At 46.2% G+C, this 25,874-nt stretch overlaps 1 protein-coding gene and 1 pseudogene across 3 annotated transcripts in view; both read left to right on the top strand.

The window, feature by feature from the left end:
• Positions 1–25,874, top strand: part of Samd4b (sterile alpha motif domain containing 4B) — a 39,575-nt gene that overhangs the window by 7,689 nt on the left and 6,012 nt on the right. The window contains exons 2-7 of one of the 3 annotated variants that reach the window (XM_050118947.1): positions 6,476–6,877; positions 18,087–18,557; positions 23,728–23,802; positions 24,359–24,468; positions 24,609–24,695; positions 25,304–25,622. In XM_050118947.1, coding sequence (XP_049974904.1) covers positions 6,682–6,877; positions 18,087–18,557; positions 23,728–23,802; positions 24,359–24,468; positions 24,609–24,695; positions 25,304–25,622 — 1,258 coding nt within the window. In that variant the 5' untranslated portion in view covers positions 6,476–6,681. Of the gene's footprint in view, positions 1–6,475; positions 6,878–18,086; positions 18,558–23,727; positions 23,968–24,358; positions 24,469–24,608; positions 24,696–25,303; positions 25,623–25,874 lie in introns of all 3 variants that reach the window. The other 2 variants (XM_050118946.1, XM_050118948.1) reach the window with 2 other exon arrangements.
• Positions 17,089–17,185, top strand: LOC126486812 (uncharacterized; annotated as a pseudogene).

Raw genomic sequence — 25,874 nt, 5'->3', positions numbered from 1 at the left:
GATCCAGGCGAACTTACCTGTGATGAGCTTACCTGTTAGAATAGGATTTATGAGGGACAGGATGTGATGGAGTAGCAAAGTCTTTGGGCTAGTTTTCTTCCTATACATTGTTTAGACTCAGTCTTCTTACAGCTTCACTGAAGAAGCTGAATTATTTGCCAAAAGACATAGTAGCAAGTGTCTGTGGGAGAACTAGGGTTTGAGCCAGGTTCCCTGACTACCCAGGTCTGTTTCTAAATGAAGAGAGCTGGCTGAACACTTATCTGTGGACCCCGTCTTACTTTTGGGCTCAGGAAAAAAGCCTGGGGAAGTGTTCCCTGGAACATCTCAGCTGTTTGCTTGGTTCCAGTTTTTACCTCCGGGGTTGGTAGGTACTTCCCAAGAAAGTTACACATTCTAAATCTGGTCAGATGCCAACAGTGTTGCTGGTTGTCTAGAAGCTTGCTGTAGTAGGCCATCTCTTCTGGCTTTCCTCAAAAATAGAGAGTCAGGTTTGACCATGTGAAGACAGAGACCAGAGCAGCAGTGGATGCAGTTTTACATTTCAGTAGCCAAGACTGTTTTAAGTAGTAAAAAGCCAGTTTAGATAGGCCTAAGGAGTATATTTATTGGCCTCTGGAACTGAAAAGTCTAGCCAGTAAAGAGGCTTCAGGCTCTGTGGACCTAGGTCTTCTCCCCTCACCTCTTGAGAATGCTCCATCTGTATTGGCTTCATTCAGAAGTAGCCGCTAGCCGCATGATAGCAGAGGTAATGACTAATAACCTAGAGCTACTTTCCTCAGTAGTTAACGTTGAAAGTCCAAGAGAACTTGTTCAGGCTCTGTCCCATGTCCACTTCTGCAGCCAAGAAAAACAGCTGATTGTTCAAGGGGAACTCACTGTTAGAACCAGAAGATGGAATGACTGACAGATGACCCCATCGTAGTAAGATGGATGGTACTGCCAAGAGGTGCCATGGGAGAGTTGATGCTGATGCCTTGTTCAGGTACTTGCTTGCTGCAAACAGGCAGCTAATGTAGAGGGGCTGAGGTCCTCTGCCCTTAGTGAAAAGGGGCCATCGATTTAGTCTCGTGAGTTACCATCTATACCCAACACTCAGTAAGTACCCTTCTGTCTTGAAGATAGAGGGATCACTCTTTTTTTCTTTTTTGTTTTGTCTCTTCGTGTGTTGTGCATGTGTGCTATGGCAGGAATTAAGAGGTCTGAGAACAACTTAGAATATTGGTCCTTGCTCTCTCCCTTGATGAGAAATGGTTGTTTCGTGTTCACCATTGAATGGCATTTGAGCTTCTGGGGATTCTCCTGTCTCATCTCTCACACCACTGTAGGAGCACTAGGATTACAGACAGGGATTATCACTTCTGACTTTACCTGGATTCTAGCAATATGAACTCAAATCCTCAAGCTTGTGTGGCAAGTGCCATACCCCCGAGCTATCTCCTACCCCAAGGTTAGGTTTTTTGTTTGTTTCTTGTTTTGTTTTTTGAGATAGAATCTTACTATATAGCCCTGACTGGCCTCAAACTTTGCTGTGTAGCCCAAGTTGGCTGTAAACTCATGGCAGTCCTCTTGTCATTCTTTTCCAATTTTTTTTTTTTAAAGATTTATGTATAAGAATGTTTTTGTCGCCGGGAACTGGAGTTCCAGATGTTTGTGAGTTGCTGTGTGGGTGATGGGAACCAAACCTGAGTCCTCTGCAAAAGCACCAAGTACTCTTAACCACTGAGTAATCTCTCCAGCCCCATTAGGGATGGCTTTTTTATTTTTATTTCATTTTATTTTTGAGACAGTCTGACTATGTAGCCCTGACTGACTTAAGTTCTAGGTAGAACTTGCTACATAGATCAGGCTGGTCTCTAATTCAGAGATTTTTTTTAAAACAAAGCAAAACTTTATTGGATTATATTTTACTTAGCGCGTGCGCACAAGCATGTGTACTATAGTGTGTGTGTAGGTCAGAAAGAAAACTTGGACTTGTTCCCATCACATGAGTTCTGTGGATCAAACTCAGGTCCTTGGGTTTAGCTAAGGGATGATTTTCCAGTTTGGTCTTTACAGGTGGATTTGTGGAAACCCTAGTGCCCACTGCAGACCATCAGAGCCATGGAGTTGGGGGTGGTGGTTAGTCAGCTTCTGGTCTATTTCTAGTTGGTTTCAAGAACCATGGCCACAGTGTTTTGTGGTTTTGTTGTGCTGTGTAGTAGTTCATAGTTGCTGTTTTAATGTGAGGTAGTTTCCAAGGTTTAAAAATAGGGAATTTTTTTCAGAGCCAGATTTCCTCTGTTCTATTAAAAACAAAAATCTGAAGACCTAATAATATGAATCTATTCCCACATGGCAACAGTTGATTAGAGTGGAATAGTGTATTCTGCTTTTAAACAGGCTGTGTACCTCATAGCTCACTGTAGTCCCCAGTGGCCAGCTCTGTTCAAAGCCTAGCCTGGTAAGCATCACATTTGAGACCTCATTCTGTCCCAAAGCTTTGCTGGAAGAAGCTAGATTGATGTCAGCAGCTGTTGGGGATATAGCCTTGTTGCTTAGGAAAATTTACAACCCAGAAATGTGTACAGTTGACTGGGTGTGGTAGTGCACACGTTTAATCCCAGCACTCAGAGGCAGAGGCGGATGGATCTCTGTGAGTTCGAGGTCAGCCTGGTCTACAAAGTGAGTTTCAGGACAGGCAAAGATATAAAGAGAAATCCTGTCTCGGAAAAAAAAAAAAAGTATTGTGCACAGTTTTTGCCTGAGAATTTGGCCATCCTTTTTACTGTAAATGCTGTTGGCATATTAAACCTCCCATCACAAATGTTCCATCGAAACAGTAACATGGTCTTGCATTGGATGAGCTGTTACCTAGTGGAGGAATTGCTCCCACTCCCAAGAGGTGTCCACTCATCCTCTGCTTGACCACTGCCAACAACCAGGCATTTACCACCTCTTACTTGGTGGCCAGCTCTATCTTTGGACAGATCCATTATATAGAAAGTATTTTTTATGTTGAGCCAACTGGCTCCTCTTTGGAACCTGCAGCTATACAATGTTGGAGCAGGGAGGGCAAGGGAGGTGCAGAACTTCCGTTCACCCACCCTGTATCCAGGACAGCACAGTGCTTTCTTGCTGTAAGTAGAAAGAAGCCTCAGTTTGGGGTGTGGGGTTAGGGAACAACTTTTGTTTTGCTTTGTTTTTCTCTGTGTAGCCCTGGCTGTTCTAGAGCAGCTGTAGGCTGTATAGACCTGACTGTCCTTGAACTCGGAAATCCACCTTCTGCCTCTTGAATACTAGAATTAAAAGCTGAAAATTCTTTTTAAAAATGTCAAAAAAAATGTGTTGACTTGTAACTGGTGAAATGGTATAACATTTATTAGTAATTCCCGTCTCCCCAAAGTAACCCCTCTCAACAGCTTGAGTTCATCCTTTTACATGTGAAACACTAGTGGTGCAAAATACGTACTTCTATATAACTTTCTTTACAGAATCTTAACTTTGTATCTTGGATTGACCTGGAACTCATAGCTTAATTACCCAGCCTTAGCTTCCTGGAGGCTAGGATTACAGACAGCCACCTCTTGTGTATCTCATGGTGTCCCTCTTCACTAGATTTGCTTTTACCTCCCCTTGCATAGAATCTGCCTCCGTTTATTAGTTATACCCTATTGATGGGTATTCCCGTTGAACCAGGTATTGTGATACACACCTGTAATCTCAGGTCTCTAGTTTAAGGCAAGGAAGATTGTGAGTTCAGGCCAGCCTGGGCCACATAAATAAGACCCTTTGTTTTGTCTGGAGAGATGGCTCAGTGGTTAAGCGTGCATACTAACTACACATTCAGAGAACCTGAGTTCAGTTCCCAGCACTCATATCATATGGCTTACACCTGCCAGCTTCAGGGGAACTAAAGCCTTTGGGCACTTCAGATACCTACTTGTAATGCAATGTGTACATGTGCATAAATGCTTGCATGCAAGCAACTATGATGTGTTCTCTCTCTCCCTCTCTCTCTCTCTCTCTCACACACACACACACACACACACACACACACACACACACAAGTTAAAAGGAATCAGCCAGAAGATAACAAGGCAGGCTTTTGTATTTGTTTTTAAAAATCTTGTTTGGCCTCATTCCACCCCAGTGTTTTGGGTTTTGCCTTGTTTTGCTCTGAGATAGCCTCACTATGTAGTCCTGGTTATCCTAGAACTCGATATGTAGACAGGCCGACTTCAAACTCAGAGATCCACCTGTTTCTGCTTCCTTGGTGCTGAAATTAAAGGCATGTGTTACCACAATTGTCTGGGTTGGTTTTTAAAGTATACTATTCTGGACCAGCGAGATGACTCAGCAGGTAAAGGCACTTACCACCAAGCCTTAATTTTCTGGTACCCACATGATCTAAAGGGAGAACCAACTCCCACAAGTTGTCCTCTGACCTCCACATGTGCTCTGTGTCATGTGCATATACAGGCATTTACACACAAAGTAAATAAAATGTAATGATTTTTTTTAATGAATAAAGTACTATTTTAGGCTCAGGCTGACTGCATAGCTTGCATTTTGGTGAGAAGAAAAATCAACATAAGACAGTATTTCATAGTGTCATATTATAAGAAATGAGAGCACTAATACATTTGAGTGACTGTGGAAGAGAGTCAGGGAGACTCTTTGAGGAAGTGATATTGTGCTGAGACCCAAGCAACTTAGGAGCTAGCCTGCAGGGGAAGGAGACCAGTGAACAAGAAGGCACTGTGTCATGAGGTTGAAGAGACAATAGGAGTCATGCAGGGTACTTTTGGCCAAGGTAAATTTGGATTTATTTAGATTCTTTAAGTGCAATTGGAAGTCATTGGAGACTTTAAGCCAGGAGATGACTTGTGATTTCTCCTTTAAAATTATTGATGGGAGACCTGTGTAACTTGGAACAAAGTTCACTTTCTCTCATCCTTTTCCCCACTGCTTCCATCAAAAAGAACTGACAGCTATACTAGTTTGTTCTCTTTTGAGATCCAACCAGGCTTTTTCAAGGCTACTTAGCCATATACAGCTATCCCCAACAGGGTGTGTAAGGCCAGGATAATGGGAGCCATGTCCTAAAACCTGGGCCCTGCAGGTTCTATATACTGTAGGTCTGTGTAGAGTTCTTAGTTCTTGGGCAGCCCTAGGGGAATGGAACTTAGGGCACTGTTTGCAAGAGACAGATGGGGGAAATGTTGGGTGGTTACTTTAAGCTTCAGACACTTGAGAAAGGCCTCTAGAAACAAGTTAGCTGAAAATTAGACTTGCTGTTTGCCCACTTCAAACAACTTCTATTTAGTCCCTGCTTAAGAATTTTGACATTTTCTTATTTGAGTGTCTTTGCTGCTGCTGCTGCTGCTGTTGACAGTTTCTCTGTCTAGTCCTAACTGTCCTGGAACTCACTCTGCAGACCAGAATGGCCTCAAACTCAGAGAGACTTGCCTGCTTCTGCCTCCTTAGGATTAAAAGTATATTCCACCACTGCTCAACCAAGTGTCTTTGCTTTTTATTCTGCCTCATTCCCTTCAAGTTGGTACTCTGTTGTCTCTTGGATAACATTCTGGTGCTCTGAAAATCAAGGGACTTCCACTTTGGAGTCTGGGGCTGAGGTTGACTTAAAGGACTGAAGAGGAGGGCTTCGGGTGGTGGTGGGGACCTTGTAGTAGGAAGGTGGAGTCTTAGAGTTCAGAGCCAAGTCTGTTCCAGAGTAGAAGAGCTGTGTTGAAGGGCATGAGATCCCTTCATGGTGGTGATCTTTAAACAGGTCTGTCCATGTTTGTGCCCCAGGGCTCATATTTATCAGCTAGTTTGTGACCAGATTGTTATCTGCTGTCAACATGTACTATCTGCGTACCTGGGGTATCTCCTGCATTCACCATCCCACCTTCCACCCTTGAGTCAGAATTGATGGTTTTGGTTAATTAGGGAGCTTGCTGATGAGCAGTCACTGTCTAGCTCTGAGAGGAGTCAGCTGGAGACAAACAAGGTCATGAGATGTGTTCCGGGTCATGTGTCTGTTTTGTCATGTCACCTTGAGCCAGACCTTCCTTCCTTCAGATCTTTTCCCAAATGCACAGCATCTCTTCCTTCCTGTTTCTGTACACCCTTCTGACTTAATCTTTGATTTGGGTCAACCTCCTTTGGTTCTGTGCTGTCCGGTTGTGAGACAATTCTTCCCCTTAGTCTCTGAGGGTCTGATCTCGAAATGCCTGTCATACCTGTTTCCTGAGTCCACAGTTAGAGAGGAGCTGGTTCATTGTCTGAGGGTCTGGTCTTGGGGTGCCAGTCATGCCTGTTCCCTGGGTCCACAGTTGGAGAGGAGCTGGTTCAGTGTCTGCTACTGGCTTCATCTTTCTCCCAAAAACCCAGAAGAAACTCCGTGAAACATGAACAGTATCCTCAGCCCATATTCATCATAACAGTTTAAACCCTGCACTTCCTCTGATCCCTTTGCTTTCTTTTCCAGGAGCCTGGAGAGGTGTGGCTGGACCAAGACCTCCCCTGATGTAAGCAGGCTCCCTCCTCCCCCCACCACCCGTTGCCACCACGCCAGGGGACATCCTCAAGCCCTGGCCCTTAGGGGAGAGGTAACAGGAGCCCAGAGCCGAGACCATGTGACGGCGCTGGCCCTTGCCACCGCCGTCCCCCAACCCTGGCCCCAGGCCTGGCACCATGATGTTCCGAGACCAAGTAGGCATCCTCGCTAGCTGGTTCAAGGGCTGGAATGAATGTGAGCAGACAGTGGCTCTGCTGTCGCTTCTGAAGCGGGTCACCCGTACCCAAGCCCGCTTTCTGCAGCTCTGCCTGGAGCACTCGCTGGCGGACTGCAATGATATCCACCTGCTGGAGTCAGAGGCCAACAGTGCTGGTGAGTGTCTGCCCCTAGAGATGGGAGTACAGTGGGGAGAGCAAGAGCAGGTGCCAAATGCTATGGAGACCAACAGCAGTGGTGCTGAGAAATGTCTGTTCTGTGCTTGTCTGCTCTCCTGGGGCTGTGTTGTTGTCAGCTTTCTTCAGATGTGGAACGGGGATTCCCAGGAGGGCAATACAAACTGGAACTGCCCATATAGAGGAAGGGTGGTGTTGGGTAGCTTGTATGAGCTGCCAAAAGGAGCAGGCAAGTCATGAAGTGGCATGGTGGAAGGTGAGGGGTGATTTGTTTTCCTGGCTCTAGGACACCAGAGCTAGGAAAGGATCTCAGAACTCATAGAAGAGGCTGTCTGTGCTAGGTTCACCTCCAAAAGTAGATTGGCCACAGGCACGACAGCTCCAAGAGAGTTCCCTAAGTACCCAGTGGAGAGGCACTCTGTCCACTGAAGCTGGCACTGGGATGGGTGAGCCAGACAGCCTTAGAACCTGTCCCTAGAATTCAGGAACAGTCAATCAGTCTAGAGAACCATCTCAAGGGCTACTGCTAAAACATACGTCCTTCTGAGCCTTGACATCTAGCTGGGTGCAACACTGCTGATCTCAGTGACACAGGTGGGAGATGGAAGTCAGAGAAGGGGGAGAGTTGTGGTTAACAAAATTTAGCTGGGATGGGAACTGAGGAACCCCTTGTAGAGTTACCCATATTCTTTTTACCTTCAGCCTCATAACAGCAGTTCCCGTGGAACCTTTGCAAGCCAAGTGCCCCTTAACCTGTATCAGGTCATCTGATGGCTTTTGAGTCACATTGTCTAGGCTGAAGTCATAGTTATTATTTGCCATAATAGTGCCTCAATTCCCTCATCTTTAAAGATGGTAATTCCACATATGTTTAGGGTGCTTCTGAGGAGCCAGTGAGTTCATGCAGGTGGAGTGCCTGGTAAGCAGTAAATACTTAGTAACTGTCAATTGTCTTTATTGTCAGTCATGCTTATACTCCTCAGAACTACTCTATGAGATTAGTACTGTTATCATCCCTATTTTACATGGGAGGACTCCAGCATGTGTTTCTAAGATTGGGATTTAGGGAACCACAGAGCTACCTGGCCTCTGTTAACTCCCCAGACCCAGTCATCATAGAAATACTGTTATTTCTTACTGAATTGGATATACAAGCTACAGAAGCATCATGGCACAACAGAAGATAGTTACATAGATTAGGAGTCATGTTGGCCTGATGTTCATCAGGCAGATAAAGAGCAGTCAGAGCCCAGCTTAGCCATAGCAGACTTAGAGCTCAGCAGTCTCCCACCCTTGGCAGCCTCTCCACCAGGAAAAAAGGCTCCCCTGCTCTGGAACCCAAGGATGGAGGTCTGTGTAGGCGCTACCCACACTGGAGAGATGAGGTGGTGTTCCTTTGGAATAAGCCTGTGTTTTATGCAGTTTCATCCCACACCTACTACCCTGTCCTGAGCACCAGCCTTATCTGTTTATCAGGTCAGCTGTATACTTTGCTGCTATTGATTTTTTTTTTTCAAATTAGGGACTTTATTTATTTATTTATTTATTTATTTATTTATTTATTTATTTATTTATTGTGTATGCAATATTCTGTCTGTGTGTATGTCTGCAGGCCAGAAGAGGGCACCAGACCTCATTACAGATGGTTGTGAGCCACCATGTGGTTGCTGGGAATTGAACTCAGAACCTTCGGAAGAGCAGACAATGCTCTTAACCACTGAGCCATCTCTCCAGCCCTACTGCTGTTGATTTGAGAGCACTTTCAGGGTTTTCATTCTTTTCAGAACTTCCAGGTAAAACCAGTTGTTGCAGAAGGTTAAAGGTGGGGTCTCCTTGCCCTATTCTCATGTTCTATGAGATGATTTGTGCAATACGAGTAAAGACATTTCCTCTTAATTTTGCCATGTTACGGGTGGGGTGGTTATTTGTGTGTTTTGAAACAAGGTCCCATTTTGCAGCCCTGCCTGACCTGGAACTCCCTATATAGACCAGGCTGGCCTCAAACTCAGAGATCCACTTGCTTCTGCTTCCTGGGTGCTGGAATTAAAGGTGTGTACCCCAACTGGTGGCCTTTTTTTTTTTTTTTTTTTTTTTTTGAATAGTTGTTGTTTTGTTTGTTTTTGAGACAGAGTTTCTCTGTGTAACAGCCCTGGATATCCTGCAACTCTTTGTAGACCAGGCTGGCTTCAAACTTAGAGATCGCCTACCTCTGCTTCCTGAGTGCTGGGATTAAAGGCATGTGCCACCACTACCACCACTACATTCGCTGGTAGTTTTTTTTAAAATATATATTTATTTCTTATGTATGATGTTCTATCTGCATGTATGCCTGTAGCCAGAAGAGGGTGCCAGCTCTTATTACAGATGGTTGTGAGCCACCATGTGGTTGCTGGGAATTGAACTCAGTACCTCTGGAAGAGCACCCAATGCTGTTAACCACTGAACCATCTTTCCAATCTCATAGGTTTTTTTTTTTTTTTTTTTTTTTTTTGTTGACAGGATCTCAGCCAATAGGCCATTGGGCTTGCAGTGCAGTGACTCTGCCTGTTTAGTCTGGAGTTACAGGACTGGGCACTCATGCTTCCAGTGACTTTGTCTTTATTGTTGTCTAACCCTCATGGCACCTGTAAGGAAAGTCTGTTTTATGAATGGGGAAGCTAAGTGACTGCCCTGAGATACAAAATAGGCTAGAGCAGTGATTCTCAGCCTTCCTAATGCTATGCCCCTTTAATACAGTTTTGATATACACATAACTCATGTTGTGATGCCCTCCAACCATAAAATCATTATTCTCTGTAGCTTTGAAGCCTGTCCTGGAAGTAGCTCTTGTAGACCAGGCTGGCCTTGAACTCAAAAAGATCCGCCTGCCTCTCCCTCCCCAAGTACTGGGATTAAAGGTGTGCGCTACCACTGCCCGGCAGCATAAAATTATTTTGTTACTACTTCATAATTGTAATTTTGCTGCCATTATGAATCATAGTGTAAATATCTGATATGCAGGAGGATATCTGCTATGCGACCCCCTGAGGGTTCACAACCCACAGATTGAAACCTGCAGGGCTGGGGGGTAGGAATCAAATTTGACTTGGGAGCAGTTGCTGCTAGCTCTGTCTGCCACTTGGTTTTGCTCCTCCAGGCTGTAGTAAGGACCTTTTAAGAGCTCTAGGATGAATCCCTAGGTGACTCTGGAATGCCTACTTTGGAAGTATTTCTAAAGTATTTGCTCTTACCACATTGCCAGTGAACAATATTCTATAAAAATAGTGGAGGTCCTTGCTTTCTTTTGTTTGTTTTTTGTTTTGGGGTTTTTTTGTTTGTTTGTTTTTTGTTTTTTTTCCAAGCAGGACTTCTCTATGTGGCCCTGGCTATCCTGAAACTCACTTTGTAGACAAGGCTGGCCATGAACGCATAGAGATCTGCCTGCCTCTGTCCCCCAAAAGCTGGAATTAAAAGTGTGTGCCATCATGCCTGGCTGTGAAGGCCCCTTTCTAAACAGTTGCATTGGCATTTTGGGGAGAGCTCAGCCAGGGCTGGAGGATTACTGTGGAATTAATTGCATGATGGTGAATATACGAATCAAGGTCTTACATCCCTGTCATGTTTTCAATGAAGCTGGCACTTGATGTGTAGAGAGGTAAGGAAAACAGAATGAGGGAAGAGGGGGAGGCCTTTGCATATCTCATAGTGGGCAGGAAGGGTGCTTGCCAGGATTATAGCAAAACATCACTTATAGGGAAGTGTTCATGGGTAAGTCTGTGAGGCCTTGAATGCTTCTTCCTAATGAATGTGAGATCTTTAAGACTAAAGAGGTGGCATCTCCTGTCAGTTACACCCTTAGGTAGACTCCTCCACTCTCCTGCTTGTTTCTGCCTCTTAGAACTGGAATCTGGCTCTTGGGAGGAACTCTCTCTGATAATTCTCTTGTTCTACTCATTATGGCTCTTCATGGCTTTGTGTTTCCCACAACTTGTGTCATCGGAATCTTAGGAGGGGGAGTGGAATGACTAAAATCCAGATTCTTAATTCTCACCTCCCCAGACACAGTAAGTGAGACTCCCGAGGGAATGGGCCTAAGAGAGGGATCTGGGAACTAGGTTCTTGGGGGGGGGGCAAGAGAGGGGGACGAGACAGGGTTTCTCTGTGTGGCCCTGGCTATTCTGGAACTTGCCGTTTTGGAACAAGACCAGGTTGGCTTCGAATTCACAGATCCGCCGGTCTCTGTCTCCTCAGTGCTGGGATTAAAGGAGTGAACCACTGCCACCTGCACCTACTGGGATCCAGGTTCTTGTAATGACCAAGGTGATCCATGTCCTTTGGTCTATCTATATACTTGTCTTGGAATGGCAGGCACATGAGGGTTCTAGATCTAGGTCTGCAGCCTTGGCTATAAGTACATGTGCAATAGTGGTGGGCTTAGCCATTCTGAGCATACTACTTTCTTTGTGGAGGAGGTTCCAGCACATTCTAGAGCAATAGCTCTTAGTATCTAACACATAGTAGAATATAGTTGAGTGTAGAGAGATTGCTTAGCAAATGTGAAGCTGTGAGTTCTTTCCTCAGCACTAACAAAAATAAATTAAAATATAATAAGTGCCCTCCTCATGGTATCTGCTCCTTTTCTGCCCTCCCCAGAAAGAGTCATACTATACCCAACTAGCCAAATCTTGAGTTCATTTGTCCTAATAGTCCTTAATTAAGAGGCTCCTATTCCAGTGGAAGTTTCTCTGAATCTCTTAAGATCCCCTCAGATCAGGATGCCTAAGAAGTAAAAGAGGCCCTGCTGCCTCCTCCAGTATGACCTCTGGGTTTGAGTCTTGGCTGTCCATCTCCCTGGATTCATAGATAATCCAGGGAGCTGAGAGAAATTGACCTTAGTATGTCCTAGTCTTGACTTTATGCTATAGTCCCCTAGGAACTTTTCAAAAATAATAGACCAGCCGGGCGATGGTGGCGCACGCCTTTAATCCCAGCACTCGGGAGGCAGAGGCAGACGGATCTCTGTGAGTTCGAGACCAGCCTGGTCTACAGAGCTAGTTCCAGGACAGGCTCCAAAAGCCACAGAGAAACCCTGTCTCGAAATAATAATAATAATAATAATAATAATAATAATAATAATAATAATAATAATAAAACTAGTGTTCTCTTAGATCTAACACTCCAGGATTGGTTCTGATATTCACCCAGTGGCAAAGCACTGGGCTGGGTGCTGGTGCTGCTACTGATTCTGGATCTGCCCAGGACGGTGGTGAGTGAGCAGTCATGTGAATGACTTAGAGAAGAAGGGAAATGAGTTTACTGCTGTGGAAAAGGACTCCGCCCAGGCCTGCCCTTCCACTTAAGCATCTGGGAGGGCATGCGGATATTCCCCACCCCTGTCAGGTTGCCATGTAGGTTTTAAGGAAACAGAATCTGAGGTAACATCCAAGACCAGAAAAGAAAAGCAGGACTCCAGGTCCCTGAGCAGGGGAGAAGAGTATCTTAGTTTGCCTTCTATTGCTGTGATAAAACATAGATCAAAAGCACCTTGGGGAGGGAAGGATTTATTCATCTTATGGTCCATCCTAAAGGGATATCAAGGCAGGAACTGAAGCAGATACCACTGAAGAACACTGCTTACTGGCCTTTTCCTCAGTAGCTTGCTTGATCTGCCTTCTTATACCTGCCTACAGTGGTCTGGGCTCACCCACAGAAAATAAATCAAGAAAATGTCTTACAGGCCAGTCTTCTGAGAATCCTTTTTCTAGAAAAGTTCTGGTTTGCATTAGGTTGACAAAACAACCAGGACTGAGAGGTCTAGGATTCCCACTTGTTATCATCCCTACTTCTCCAGTTACCATCCTACTTACTGAGTATGCCTTGGGCCATAAGGGTGTTCCCATGGAGTCCTGTGGTAGAAGGAGATTGAGCCTAGGCAGCTAAAATCTCTTCTCCCTTATCCTATGGCTTCCTGCACTCCTCATGTCCAGTCTTCTGAGTCAGTCCCCATATCTAGCAAGTTGAAGCTTCTCCCTCTCTGGCTCTGTGAATTTGGGTGGGGAAACTGAGGTCAGAAGGGACCATGGCAAGGGAGTCATCAGAGCTCATCCTCTGATGCCCCCACCCTTCCCTTTCAGGCTCTACTGGCATAGTTCATCAAACAAAACTGTGAACCTCTGGTTCTCCCTGATGTCTGTGTTAACTGGGGTAAGCCAGAGAAGGGTATGTCTGGAACCAAACCCCAGCCCCTCTGACTAGTGCCAGAGGCCAGCATGATTGTTGCAATAGCTAAGCACATAAAAATGGGTTTGCTCTTATGATTGTCTCAAAGATATATTTGGCTCCTATGATTTGCCAGAATCCAGGGTCATGACCTACTTAGCTTGGGGTTGTCTGACCAGTCTACCCTGTGGCTGCTGTGCTAAGGAGGGCACTCACACAGTCTCCTTTACTCTCTCTCTGTCCTCAGAGTCCAAAATTGCAGTTAGGAGAGAAGCAACTGCTGGCATCCCAGCATTGCTTGGTCCCCCAACCCCAGTCCACCCATCTCCAGAATTTCATCACTACAAATTATGCTTCTAACTCTAAGGCCAGACATGTGTCTGGTTTTGGTAAATAATTTTGTAAAATTTCCCACCCCTGTGGGGAATCTTAAGGGGGAGTCCCAGATGTTCTCTGCTAAGTGAACCACTAGCTCAGCACCTCTGAGACAACCTGGAAGATTTCTACTCAGGAGCAGTGGAGGTGAGGGTTTGTGTGCTGAGAACATGCTCATGCCAGGTGTTTTGCACCCTTCTGTTGACTCTCTGCAACCCTGTCACCTCAGGACTTTTAATAGCCAGCATTATATAGACAAATGACCAAGATTCAGAGAATGTAAAGAACTGGCTCATGGTTACAGTGTACTAAGTCATGGAAACAGAAATTTTTTGTTTGTTTGTTTTTTGTTTTTATATTTTGTCTTTTTTGAGACAGGGCTTCTCTGTGTAGCTCTGGCTGTTGTGGAACTTGCTTTGTAGACCAGACTGGCCCCGAACTCACAGAGATCCACCTGGGATTAAAGATCTGAGCTGGGATTAAAGGTATGTGCCACCACTGCCCAGCTCAGATTTTCTACCCAGGCAGGTTTTTCCTTTTGAACTTGCAGAATATGCTCTGCCAGAACTTAAGGCAAATGATTGAATTTGTGAGATCCCAGAGAGGGCACACTATCCACAGACACCACTACCTACCAACAGACCATCTGGGTTCAATTGTGCAGGTATTCATTAGGCCCCTGCTCTGCCTTAATTCTGGGCCAAAGTTTTTTGATCTCTGCTGGAAACTAGAAGTTCATCTCCACCCGTCATCTGCAGCCCCAGCTGTGCTCACCCCGAGGGGCCTGAGGCTGTGCACATTCCTTGGATTCATTCCAGTGCTCATTGATGCTTCCCAGTCCTGGGAGGCCCGCCCTTCCCACCACCACCACTCAGACACATGAACACACATTTCCCCAGGGTTAGCCTTCATTGGTCCAAAACTACTCTCCTTTCTGGGCAGTAGAACAAGGTCCTTCTTTGAGCCCAACCCTTGAGACTATTCTGCCACGTCCCTGGCAGTACCAGAGGAGAAGCTGCATCCCGTAGCCCTGGGGTCCTGGCAGTACTCTGGGAGTGGGGGAAGGTTTAGACAAGGCTTCTCTGTGTCCTAGATGCCTCTGGCTACACTGTAAGGCCTCAACAGCAGCAATTGAGAAGTCAGGATAGGGATGAAGGGGCTGGCTGATTACAAGAGGAGCATGGAGAGACACACCCGTCACTGAGCCACATCCTGCACATTTACTACATGCAGACTGTTAATCTTTCATGGACACCATTCCCTAAATCTGAGCAGCCCAGATCCCAGGAACCCTGTACTCCTTTTACAGAAGAGAAAGCATATTGCTCTGACAGCTAGACAGCAAGACTTTTGACTTTGTCCTTAATATTACTGTATTTCTTCATGCTGTATTGCTTATCAAGAATTAAAAGTTTAAGAAATAGGGGGCTGGAGAGATGGCTCAGTGGTTAAGAGCACTGACTGCTCTTCCAGAGGACCTGGGTTCAATTCCCAGCACCCATATGGCAGCTCACAACTGTCTGTAACTCCAGGATCTAGCACCCTCACACAGATACACATACAGGCTAAAAACACCAATAAAATAATTTTTAAAAAGTTTAGGAAATAAATCCAAAAAAGGGATATCCAAGAGTTATGGGACGCAGTGCCAGATGGAGGTGGGAGAATAGGAAAGAAGCAGCTTCCTGACTTGAGGAAGGACTTGCCCCAATTCAGAAGGACCTTTAAATATTGCAGTGGTTGGAGGAAGAGTTTAGTGGTCCTGGAGAGCTGATTCAGATGAAGATAGATGAGGGAGGCAATTTCCTGGCCTTGAGTGGCAGGTACTGTGTGAGAACAGTGAAAACTGAAAGCGTTGGTTCTGGAAGATAGAAAGTTACCATAAAGCGTTGAGGATGACTCAGTGTTATCACTGAGACCCAAGTCCATTCCCAGCACTTGCATGTCAGCTCTCAACTGTCTTAACTCCAGTATCTGGGGATCTGGCATCCTCCTCTGGCCTCCACCGGTATTGCATGTGAATGGTGCACAGACACCCAGACAAAACACGTATACACATAAAATGAAGGAAAAAGGTTTTTAAAGTTGTGAAAATTAGGCTGGGCGCACGCCTTTAGCCCAGCTCTCGGGAGGCAGAGGCAGGTAGATTTCTGTGAGTTTGAGGCCAGCCTGCTCTACAGAGTGAATTCCAGGACTGGCTTGATAGCTACTGAGAAACCCTGTCTCAAAAAACCAGGAAGAAAAAAATTTGTGGAAGTTTCTTTGCATTTTGTCAAGGCATAGTTATCAGCTTTCTTACTTGCCAGTTTCCCAAATCTTATGTGTGTATAGAAATAGTAAAATGAGCCGGGCGGTGGTGGCGCACACCTTTAATCTCAGCACTCGGGAGGCAGAGGCAGGCGGATCTCTGTGAGTTCGAGGCCAGTCTGGTCTACAAGAGCGAGTTCCAGGACAGACACCAAAGCTACAGAGAAACCCTGTCTCAAAGAGAGAGAGAGAGAGAGAGAGAGAGAGAGAGAGAGAGAGAGAGGAGAGAGAAAAGAAAAGAAAGAAAGAAATAGTAAAATGGTTAAGGTAAGGATGGACAGCGGTCAGTATTCTTAGCATGGGCTCAGTAAGTGTCAGCCATCACTGCTGACCTTAGGAGGAGTGCTTGCTCTAATGCTAGTTCTGCTATTCTTGGGCTGGTGCCGAAGTTGATGGCTTTGAGTAGATGAATTCCCAAGCACTTTTAACAGGAACTCTCCAAGAAAGCATGGAGCAGAGACCTGCAAGCCGGGCCAGGCCCCAGGAGTTGGGAGTTTCATGATTCGTTCCAAGAGCTACAGGTTTAAGTAGAATTAGAAACTAATGTGAATTCCAGGCTACAGAATTAGGACAAAAGGTACAGAAGAGCCCTTGGCAAGTTTCTGTGTATCCATTCTGCCTTGTGGCTAGAGGACACATGACTTTTTTCCATCTTGAATCTGAGGCCTCTTATATGCTAGGTGTGTGCTCTTTACTACTGGGCCATATCCCCAGTGCATGCTCCCTCTCATCCATTCTGTCTCTGTCTCTCTGTCTCTCTCTCTGTCTCTCTCTCTCTGTCTCTCTCTCTCTGTCTCTCTCTCTCTGTCTCTCTCTCTCTGTCTCTCTCTCTCTCTCTCTCTCTCTCTCTCTCTCTCTCTCTCTCTCTCTCTCTCTCTCTCTCTCTCTCTTTTGGAGATAGGATCTTGCTAAGGCTGGCCTTGAATTTACCAGGCCTTGAACAGGGATTATAGGCCCACACTCTCAGGCCTGGCTATATCTAGGTTTCTGAGACCAAATTCCATTCTGTTTCCTTTGGAATCTTTGTATACTGTTGAAAAGGAAAAAAAAAAAACAGTAGAATATACTAAATAGTAATAAAAAGTAAAAACAGTTTCCTGAGAACTAACCTTAAGTTATGATCTGCCTTACTTAGTTCTAGCAGCTATGCTAAGTAGGAATGATTCTGAGTTCCCTTTACAGATACAGTAGAGTGGAGACTGGGCACAGTGGAACACTCAGGAAGCTGAGACAAGAGGATTTAGGATTTGGGGCCAGTCTGAGCTACCTAGTGAGACTCTGTCTTAAAGGGGGTGGGGAAAGATGTGGAATTTGAAGCTCGCTTTTAACATATGCTAAAATTGGAACAATACAGTGAAAATTAACATGCAGTGATGATACTCAAATTTATGAAGTATTCCATACTGTTTTTGTGTGGTGAGTTAAATTAACCAAAATGGGCTGGCAGGTGACTGAATTGGTAAATGCACTTGCAGGAGAGTCTGACACCTTAAGTTGGGTCATGCTGTATGCAGGGAGGATCATCTTACGATAACTTACCTAAAATCTAACTGGTGAAGAATCTAGACCATCTTATACCAGAGAACAAACTTCTTTCTTATTTTTGGAGGGGAGTGTGGGGGGGTGATTTCAAGATGTGGTTTCTCTGTGTAACCCTGGCTATCCTGGAACTCGCTTTTATAGACCAGGCTGGCCTTGAACCCAGAGATCCGCTTGCCTCTGTCTCCCAAGTACTGGGATCAAAGGCATGTGCCACTACTACACAGCTAAGAATAAGCTGTTTTTTTTTTTTTAATATTTATTATTTATACAATGATCTGTCTGCATGTATGCCTGCCCACCAGAAGAGGGCACCAGATCTCATAGATGGTTGTGAGCCACCATGTGGGAATTGAACTCAGGACCTCTGGAAGAGCAGCCAGTGCTCTTAACCTCTGAGCCATCTCTCCATCCCAAGAATAAGCTTTTAACTTGTATTTTAACACCTTCTCCATTTAGGCAGGATGGAGGAAAGGAAATATTGGCAAGTAGATATAGCAATGGAACAAGCCTTCATGTAGTAGGAGGCGCTTCCATGTGACTGATTGGATTGGAGGTCACTGCAGATTTTTGAGGACAGGAGTGATAGAACTAGGAAAAATGGCTTTAGAAGCAGGAACTTGTGCTTAATCTCAGCTCTATAAGGAACAGGGTCAAGAATAATAAATGGGAAAATTAGAGGAGACTTGAACTGAGGGAGAGACCATGAGCTTTAGGTTTTTGATAGTGTCTACTCATATTCCTAATGTTCATTTTTATTTCCTCTGTAGCCATCGTCAGCCAGTGGCAACAGGAGTCCAAAGAGAAGGTGGTATCCCTCTTGCTATCCCACCTGCCCCTACTTCAACCAGGCAACACAGAGGCCAAGTCCGAGTACATGAGACTGCTGCAGAAGGTGCTGGCCTACTCCATCGAGAGCAATGCCTTCATTGAGGAGAGCCGCCAACTTCTCTCCTATGCCCTCATCCACCCAGCCACCACGCTGGAGGACCGCAATGCTCTCGCCCTCTGGTTGAGCCATCTGGAAGAGCGGCTGGCTAGTGGTTTTCGCACCCGACCAGAGCCCTCCTACCATTCACGCCAGGGCTCAGATGAGTGGGGGGGACCCGCAGAGCTGACCCCTGGAGAGGCAGGACCAGGCTGGCAGGACAAGCCACCCCGAGAAAATGGACATGTACCCTTCCACCCATCCAGCTCAGTGCCGCCGGCCATCAACAGTATTGGGAGCAATGCAAACACAGGTGAGGGCTGTCTTCCTAGATGGCTTGAAAATAGAATGGGCTGTCTTCTCTTGCTTTTGGCCCCATCACCCTCTGAGCCTCAGCTTTATGAGGAAGGCAGTACAGAAGTTTGAAGTGGTCTTCTCAGAGCTGAATCTGACCTTTAGATGTGTCTTAGGAACTCACATTTGATTTGGTTTTAAAGAAATATAGTATATATATAAAATTTTTAAAATCAAATTTCTAGCTTCTCTGGAAAAGTCTATAGAGATCTAGAGCTTCACAGACTATATTCCTAGTGGCAGCTTTTGAGGGAGAGCTTATGCTCGTACATGAGCCCCTGAGACCCCCTCAGCATTTCTTTCCTTTATTTATTTACTTACATATTTAATGTGTGGGTGGATGTTTTGCTAGCCTGTCTTGTGTAACATGCACATACAGTATCTGAAGAGTCCAGAAGAGAGTTCCCTAGAATGAGAGTTGCAGATGGTTGTGAGCCACCATGTGGGTTCTGGGAACTGAACTCTGGTCCTCTGCAAGAGCAACAAGTGTTCTCAACCGCTGAACCATCTCTCCAGCCCTCCCTATCAACATTTCTCATCCCTGACTGGCTTCTGGGGACCCCTGGCAGGGATGGATACCATCCCCTGAGGTCTCTCTACCTCACTCAGGATTTTGGTCTCTGGTCTTATTAGCTTCCAGAATGAGAAGTATCTATAAATTTGACACTGCAGAGCGTCAGCTGTTGATAGTGGAGCATTGGTGCCAGGTGTTCTCAGCAGCACTATTGCAAATACAGCCTCACTTAAGCCTCTTCACACACCATTAGGCCTATGATTTCACAAATGAGGACTTAGAACTCAAAGAGCAGAAATCATAGATCACACGTAGAACAAGTAATGGAACTGGCCAAGGTTCAGACTTGAGCAGTCTAGGCCATAGGCCAGAACTGCCTCTGACCAGTGCTGTCCTGCTAACCAGCTAGGCCCAGAGGTTGGGTAAAACAGGAGCTGGTATTAAGGTACATTTTTGAGTTGTTAGCTGAGATGAACAGTGTGAGGCACTGTGGCTTTTCCAAACTGTGATGATTGGCATGACCTAATTGAAGGTGAGTGCTCACAGTTTAGCCTTAGGTGGTCAGCCCCTTCCACCAGGGGATGATCGTGTTCTCGGGCATTTCCAGGGAACTCTAGCAACCCCATTTACTTTGGATTTTTTTTCTAGCTTTGGAGTACCACACTTCTTGTACCAAGTTTGGAGGCTATATTAACATTGATTGTTCTGACTGGGAAATATTGAACACTTTGCTAGAAGCTATTTGGAAGACTTCTTAACTATAAACTAAAACTTGGCTTAGTTCATCATCTTGGCAAGATGATGTCAGAATTAAATCCAGGTTGTATGGCTGTGGAGCTCAAGAGTCCGAATACCTATACTGCACTACCTCTGCCAAAAAATGACCCACTGTGCTTCCTTACTCAGAACCCTAGTAGTAGACGTTTTGTTTTGTTTTGGCAACACTAGGGGTAGAACTCAGAATCTTGACTATACTAGACAAGGCTGCACCACTAAGCTACAGTCCCAGCACTCCAAGCAGCTTTGAAGAACCAAGAGAAAAGAATGAGCCATTCCATGTAGAGGGCACCCATGATCGAAAGGCATAATGGTGTTCAGTCATTGTGCGGCAGATCTTAAGATTCTCCAATAATCAGTCATCAGTCACGCCTTTAATCCCAGCACTCCTGAGGCAGAGGCAAGCAGATCTCTGTGAGCTTGAGGCCAGCCCGGTTTACAAGAGTGAGTTCCAGGAGAGGCTCTAAAACTACAGAGAAACCCTGTCTTTTAAAAAAAAAAAAAAAAAAAAGATTCTCCAGTGATCATATTGGTGCATGCTAAGCTAACTTGTACCTATTGAAGACTTCATATGGACAAAGAAACAAATTCTGTCCGAGACCACTATTTCAGAGATGGTGAGTTAGGATTTGAAGTCAGATCTTAAGGACACTCTTTGGGACTTTGAAGAATGAATGAAACTTTTGGATGTCAGACAGTTGCAGGAAGCAGGAAACCATTAAAATATTTTTGAGTGGGAAGCAAAGATTGGCCTGGGAGGGCAGGCAGGGTGAGTTTGGTGTACTGCCAAGGACAGACCAGGATTTCTTGGAGAGTGTGAGGCTGTGGATCTGCAGCCGGCATTCCTGTTTTTATAATCTGCAGGCAGTGGCCAGCCTCCACCCCAACGCAGGCCAAGCAAGACTCCTCAGGAATTGCGTGGTCACTCCAGTCAGGGTAATTTCCTGCCCTCTCAGCCTCACCAGCCCACTTCTTGGCTGAGAAGGGAGGAAGGAGGTGGCCAGGGGCACCAAGACAGGCACAAAGGCCTGTATTGAGGGTTTTCCAGCTCTAGGGCTTGGAGTGCCATCTTCTTCCAAGAGGCCCCAAATGGGGCAGAAGCCAGAATCCACAGTGTCCATAAACTCGGAAGGAGCCTGGAGTAGAGGACTCCAACAGGATCCTGGGCAGTAGCAGAGCCTGACACTATCTGTATGCAGTGGGGCAGTTCGTGTCTTCTCCCTTGGGTAACTTTCTGGCTAGGAGCATCGATATTGTCCCAGATTGTAAGAGAAGGTGCTTTTTGGGTCTGTACCAGGCTGGCCTCCTGGGTGTGGTGTCACTGGGACGCTTACAGGAACCCCGTCCTGTACTCTTTCTTTCTCCTCATAGTCCCCTGTGGGAACTGGGGCAAAGTAGTTCAGTTTCCTGGGCCTTGTCCTCATCTAACCAGGCTTTTTGGCTTTTTCTGTTTCTCTCTAGGCTGCCACGGGAACTTCTAGATTCCCTGTGCTGAGCTCACAGGCTCTCTTAACACTCATTTGTTCTTTATGAAACTCAATTGGAAGGCCCCTGTGTGTTGTATCCTGCCCCTGAGCTTGGGGTGCAAAAATGATTGGGTCAGGTTGCTCTCCTTTCTAAGTCCACAGACCAGTACAAGAAGCTGGCTAGCACAAGGGCAACAAGTGTCTGGCTTGCAGTAGCCAAAGGAGGTGCTTGAGCAAGACACAGAGGCCGAAGCAGTTGATGGTGAAGCAGTGCTAGGACAGGGAAACGGCAGTGACAAGGTCTGGATGTTCAGAGGATACTGCATTGTCTAGAGAATCAACGCAGAGCCCTTTGCTTACCTCAGAAATGTAGTAGACCAAGTGCAATTCTCTTAGGGAAGAGGGTACTGACTTCAACTGAGTTACCAGGCTGCTTAGTGATCAGTTTGAATTCAGTCCAGGAAAAAATGGAGACATAGGGTCCAGTCAAAGGACATGTTAGAGAAGCAGTTTATTAGGGCTGGTGAGATGGCTCAGTGGTTAAGAGCATTGCCTGCTCTTCCAAAGGTCCTGAGTTCAATTCCCAGGAACCACATGGTGGCTCACAACCATCTGTAATGAGGTCTAGTGCCCTCTTCTGGCCTTCAGGCATACACACAGAAAGGATATTGTATACTAAATAAATAAATAAATATTTTTTTTTAAAAAGCCGTTTATTAGCTAGGCATGACGGTATGTATAACTATAATCCCAATATGTGAGAGACTGAGGCAGGAGGATCATGAGTTTGAGGTCTGCCTGAGCTGTATAGTGAGTTCCAGGCCACTACAGCAATACTCTTTCTTGAGCTCCACCCACCCAACCCCACACAAAGTAAAAAGGGACTCAACGCACTTGGTTTATTTGTAAGTACTAGGGAAACAATTTCCTAGTCCATCACCTCTGTGATTGCTGAGAATCTGATGATGTCAAGTACAGATCTCTGCTTCATGGGTTGTCTGTCTAGCAAAGGGGTTTAGTTAATACGCAAACAACTATGTAAGAGAGTCTGGGTTGTGATGAGTGCTTAAAGGTGAGAATAATTGGGAGGGAAGGACTAGAAGGCATTGGCAAGAGGACAGTTAACTGCGGCTTGAGACTGCCAGCTGCTAAGATTGGGGAGTTGAGAATGTGGTAGGGTTCTGTGGTAGAGTACTTGTATGGTTTGCAGGAGGCTCTGGGTTTGTTCTTCAGTATCACAGAAAAGGGAACAGAAAGAAAATGAGCCAACGTCAGAATCCTTTGGTGTAAACTTGAGTGTTTGCAGCAAACATTTGATGCTCAGGAACCAGGGTGGTCACATATATCTACTGCTAGTACTTAAGAGACAGAACCACAAGAATGCTTTGCGAGGCCCGTCTCAAAAGAGGACTGGGGTGTTTGGTCCAGAGATGTGAGCCAAGGTCTGGGCTGTAGGAGATGAGAGGTGGGTGACTAGGGGCCAGAGTTTTCAGGTGTGTGGAAGAGTTTGAATTTTGTTATCAGTATGAAGGAAGCCACCAGGATCTAAACAGGCCAAATTTGCATATTTGGAAGTGTCACTGTCTAGTTGAGTGCGGTGGCACATGCCTGTAATTCTATCACATAGGAAGATCACTGAGTTTGAGGTCAGCCTGGCTACAAATTAAGAACCATCTCTAGGGGGCTGGAGAGATGGCTCAGAGGTTAAGAGCGTTGCCTGCTCTTCCAAAGGTCCTGAGTTCAATTCCCAGCAACCACATGGTGGCTCACAACCATCTGTAATGGAGTCTTCTGGCTTGCAGGCATACACACAGACAGAATATTGTGTACATAATAAATAATAAAATATTAAAAAAAAGAACCATCTCTAAAAAGCCCCCACCCATAAAAAAATCAGCATGGCTGCTGTAAGGAGAGGGGGGCTGCATGCCTTTAATCCCAGCATTTGGATCCCCAGCATTTGGATCTCTGTGAATTCAAGGCCAGTCTGGTCTACAGAGCGAGGAGTTCCAGGACAGCCAGGGCAGAGAAACCCTGTCTTGAAACAAAAAAAAAAAAAAAAGGAAAGGAAAGGGGGCTGTAAGTGGTGAGAATGAAGGGAAGAATCCAGTTAGGCATGCCAATAATTCCAACCACAGCTACTGGGGTTTAGGTGAGAGTATGAGCAAAGTAATGGGACAAGTTCAGAGGAATCTGGCAGCAAGCTGGGAAGTTGGGTGTCTGGTGAGAGGCTGAACAATACCTATAGGCAGTGCCCTTAGGCCCCTTGGCTCCTTCCCTTCCACTTATTAGATTATAGGATTGAGCTGGCCATGATCTTTTTTATGCTCAGATCCCCCAACCTGACCTCTTGCTTTTCCTTTTCTGGCCAGGTCTCCCCTGCCAAATCCACCCTAGCCCGCTGAAGCGCTCCATGTCACTCATCCCTACAAGCCCCCAGGCCCCTGGTGAGTGGCCGAGTCCAGAGGAGCTTGGGGCCCGGGCTGCTTTCACCACGCCCGACCACGCACCCCTCTCGCCACAGAGCAGTGTGGCCTCCTCTGGCAGTGAGCAGACGGAGGAGCAGGGCTCCAGCCGGAACACTTTCCAGGAGGATGGCAGCGGGATGAAAGGTGCATCCAGAGGACAGTGCCAGAACCCTTCTCCAGGGTGTGGGGTGGGCTGAAAGAACAGAAAATTGCTGTAGCTGCCACCTCAGGGAGGGGACAGGTCTGAAGGCAATAGATAGCCCCTCCCCTCAGGCAACCAGAGCTCAAGATAATTGATAGAAGAGATTAAATCATTGAGGCCATCCTAGCAGCTCAGTGGGTCAGGTGTCTGCTGGGGAAGAATGTCTGAACGGGCCTCACTAGGCCAGTAGAGGTAGCTTCTGATCCCAACCCATCCCAACTCACTGGAGTTTCTAAGGTTATTGGTGACTTAGGCCTGATCTTTCCCCCACAACTCCACCACCACCAGTATTCATTATTCATCTCTTGACCTACCCTCCCTCCTTTTCCACAGATGTGCCCTCATGGCTCAAGAGCCTCCGCTTGCACAAGTATGCTGCTTTGTTCTCACAGATGAGCTATGAAGAGATGATGACCCTAACAGAGCAGCATCTAGAGTCGCAGGTGAATCCGAGGGACTACTGGGGAGGTATTAGGCCAGCACCATGGGTGCTGTCAAGTCTCCTTTGTCCCTGGTCTCTGTTGGGACACCCCATGTACCTCACCAGTATCCAGCTTCCTGTCTCCCTCTGTCCTCGTCACAGAATGTCACCAAAGGTGCCCGGCACAAGATAGCCCTGAGCATCCAGAAGCTTCGTGAAAGACAGAGCGTCCTCAAGTCCCTAGAGAAGGTAAGTACCTAGGATAGGATCCTCATCTTCCAGGCAGGTGGAAGGCTTTGGATCAAACTTTTTGGCAGCTGCCTTGGCTTCCTCATTCCTGCAGTCTGATTCTGGTGGCCCCAACCTTGGGCAGCTGGATTCCAAAGACCTTGAGCAAGTCGTCATCAGAGGACTCACTTAGTGCTGCCTGAGAGGCTTCCTTCTGCCCTCTCCCTCTGTTCCCTCCCTGTCCTGGTTTGTGATTCAAGAATGTCTCCATCTTTCAACATTAGACACGATAGATTTTTATTTTGTGGGTGAGTTGCAGATGTACGAAAGATCTTTTCATTTTACTTTCTTCTCTACTCAGTCCTGCATCTGCTTTCATTTATCCTTTCCCTGCTGCCTTCATCTGGTTTTTCCTCCTCCTTGACTGTCTTAGTCTGCTTCTCTGCTTGCTTCTTGAAGGGAAGAAAGAGTTTACCTGGCTGAAGAGCCAGAACTTTTCTCATCTGACCTCTGTGTTGGAACCTTGCATTCCAAGGGCTTCTCTGACCTTTGTGTGACCACGCTTGTGTGGTCATTTTTTTGTACCACCATGAGGTCTGTGCCTAACGTAGCTACATCCTCCCTTGCAGGATGTGCTGGAAGGTGGCAATCTGCGGAACGCTCTGCAGGAGCTGCAGCAGATCATCATCACCCCTATCAAGGCCTACAGTGTCCTTCAGGCCACCCCTACTGCCAAGGATGGGGGTCGGGGGGAGCCGCTACTGCCAGGTGCTGAGCCTCCCCTCACCCATCTTGGAACAGACAAGGGCACTGAGGCCAAGGACCCTCCAGCTGCAGAGAACTATCCTTCTCCACCAGCTCCAGCTCCCACTGATAGCAGTGAGCCAGCCCCAGCTCCGGTCGCTGACGGAGACATCCCCAGCCAGTTTACACGGGTGATGGGCAAAGGTGAGAGCAGCCAGTGCCTAGCACAGAATCCTGAAGCAGAATACTAAGTGAATCTTAAAGACCTTAGAGGTGAACCTTCAGAGTAGCTGAAACTAAGTGGGTCTAAACCTGCCTGCAGGCGACTCTGGGCTGATGGTACTAGCCCTTGCCTTCAAAGCCCAAGATTGAGACTCACCCAGCCCAAGTTTCTTGTCCTTCTGCACCCACCAACTGGTACTGGGTAGGCTTGTGACTGACTAAGCTCTGCCCTTT

This window comes from Alexandromys fortis, unplaced genomic scaffold (assembly GCF_014885135.2).
Source record: "Alexandromys fortis isolate MF-2015 unplaced genomic scaffold, M_Fortis_MF-2015_v1.1 scaffold_140, whole genome shotgun sequence".
Classification (NCBI taxonomy): Eukaryota; Metazoa; Chordata; class Mammalia; order Rodentia; family Cricetidae; genus Alexandromys; species Alexandromys fortis.
The sequence above is the reverse complement of the archived record's forward strand: the minus strand, read 5'-3'. Positions and strand labels throughout refer to the sequence as shown.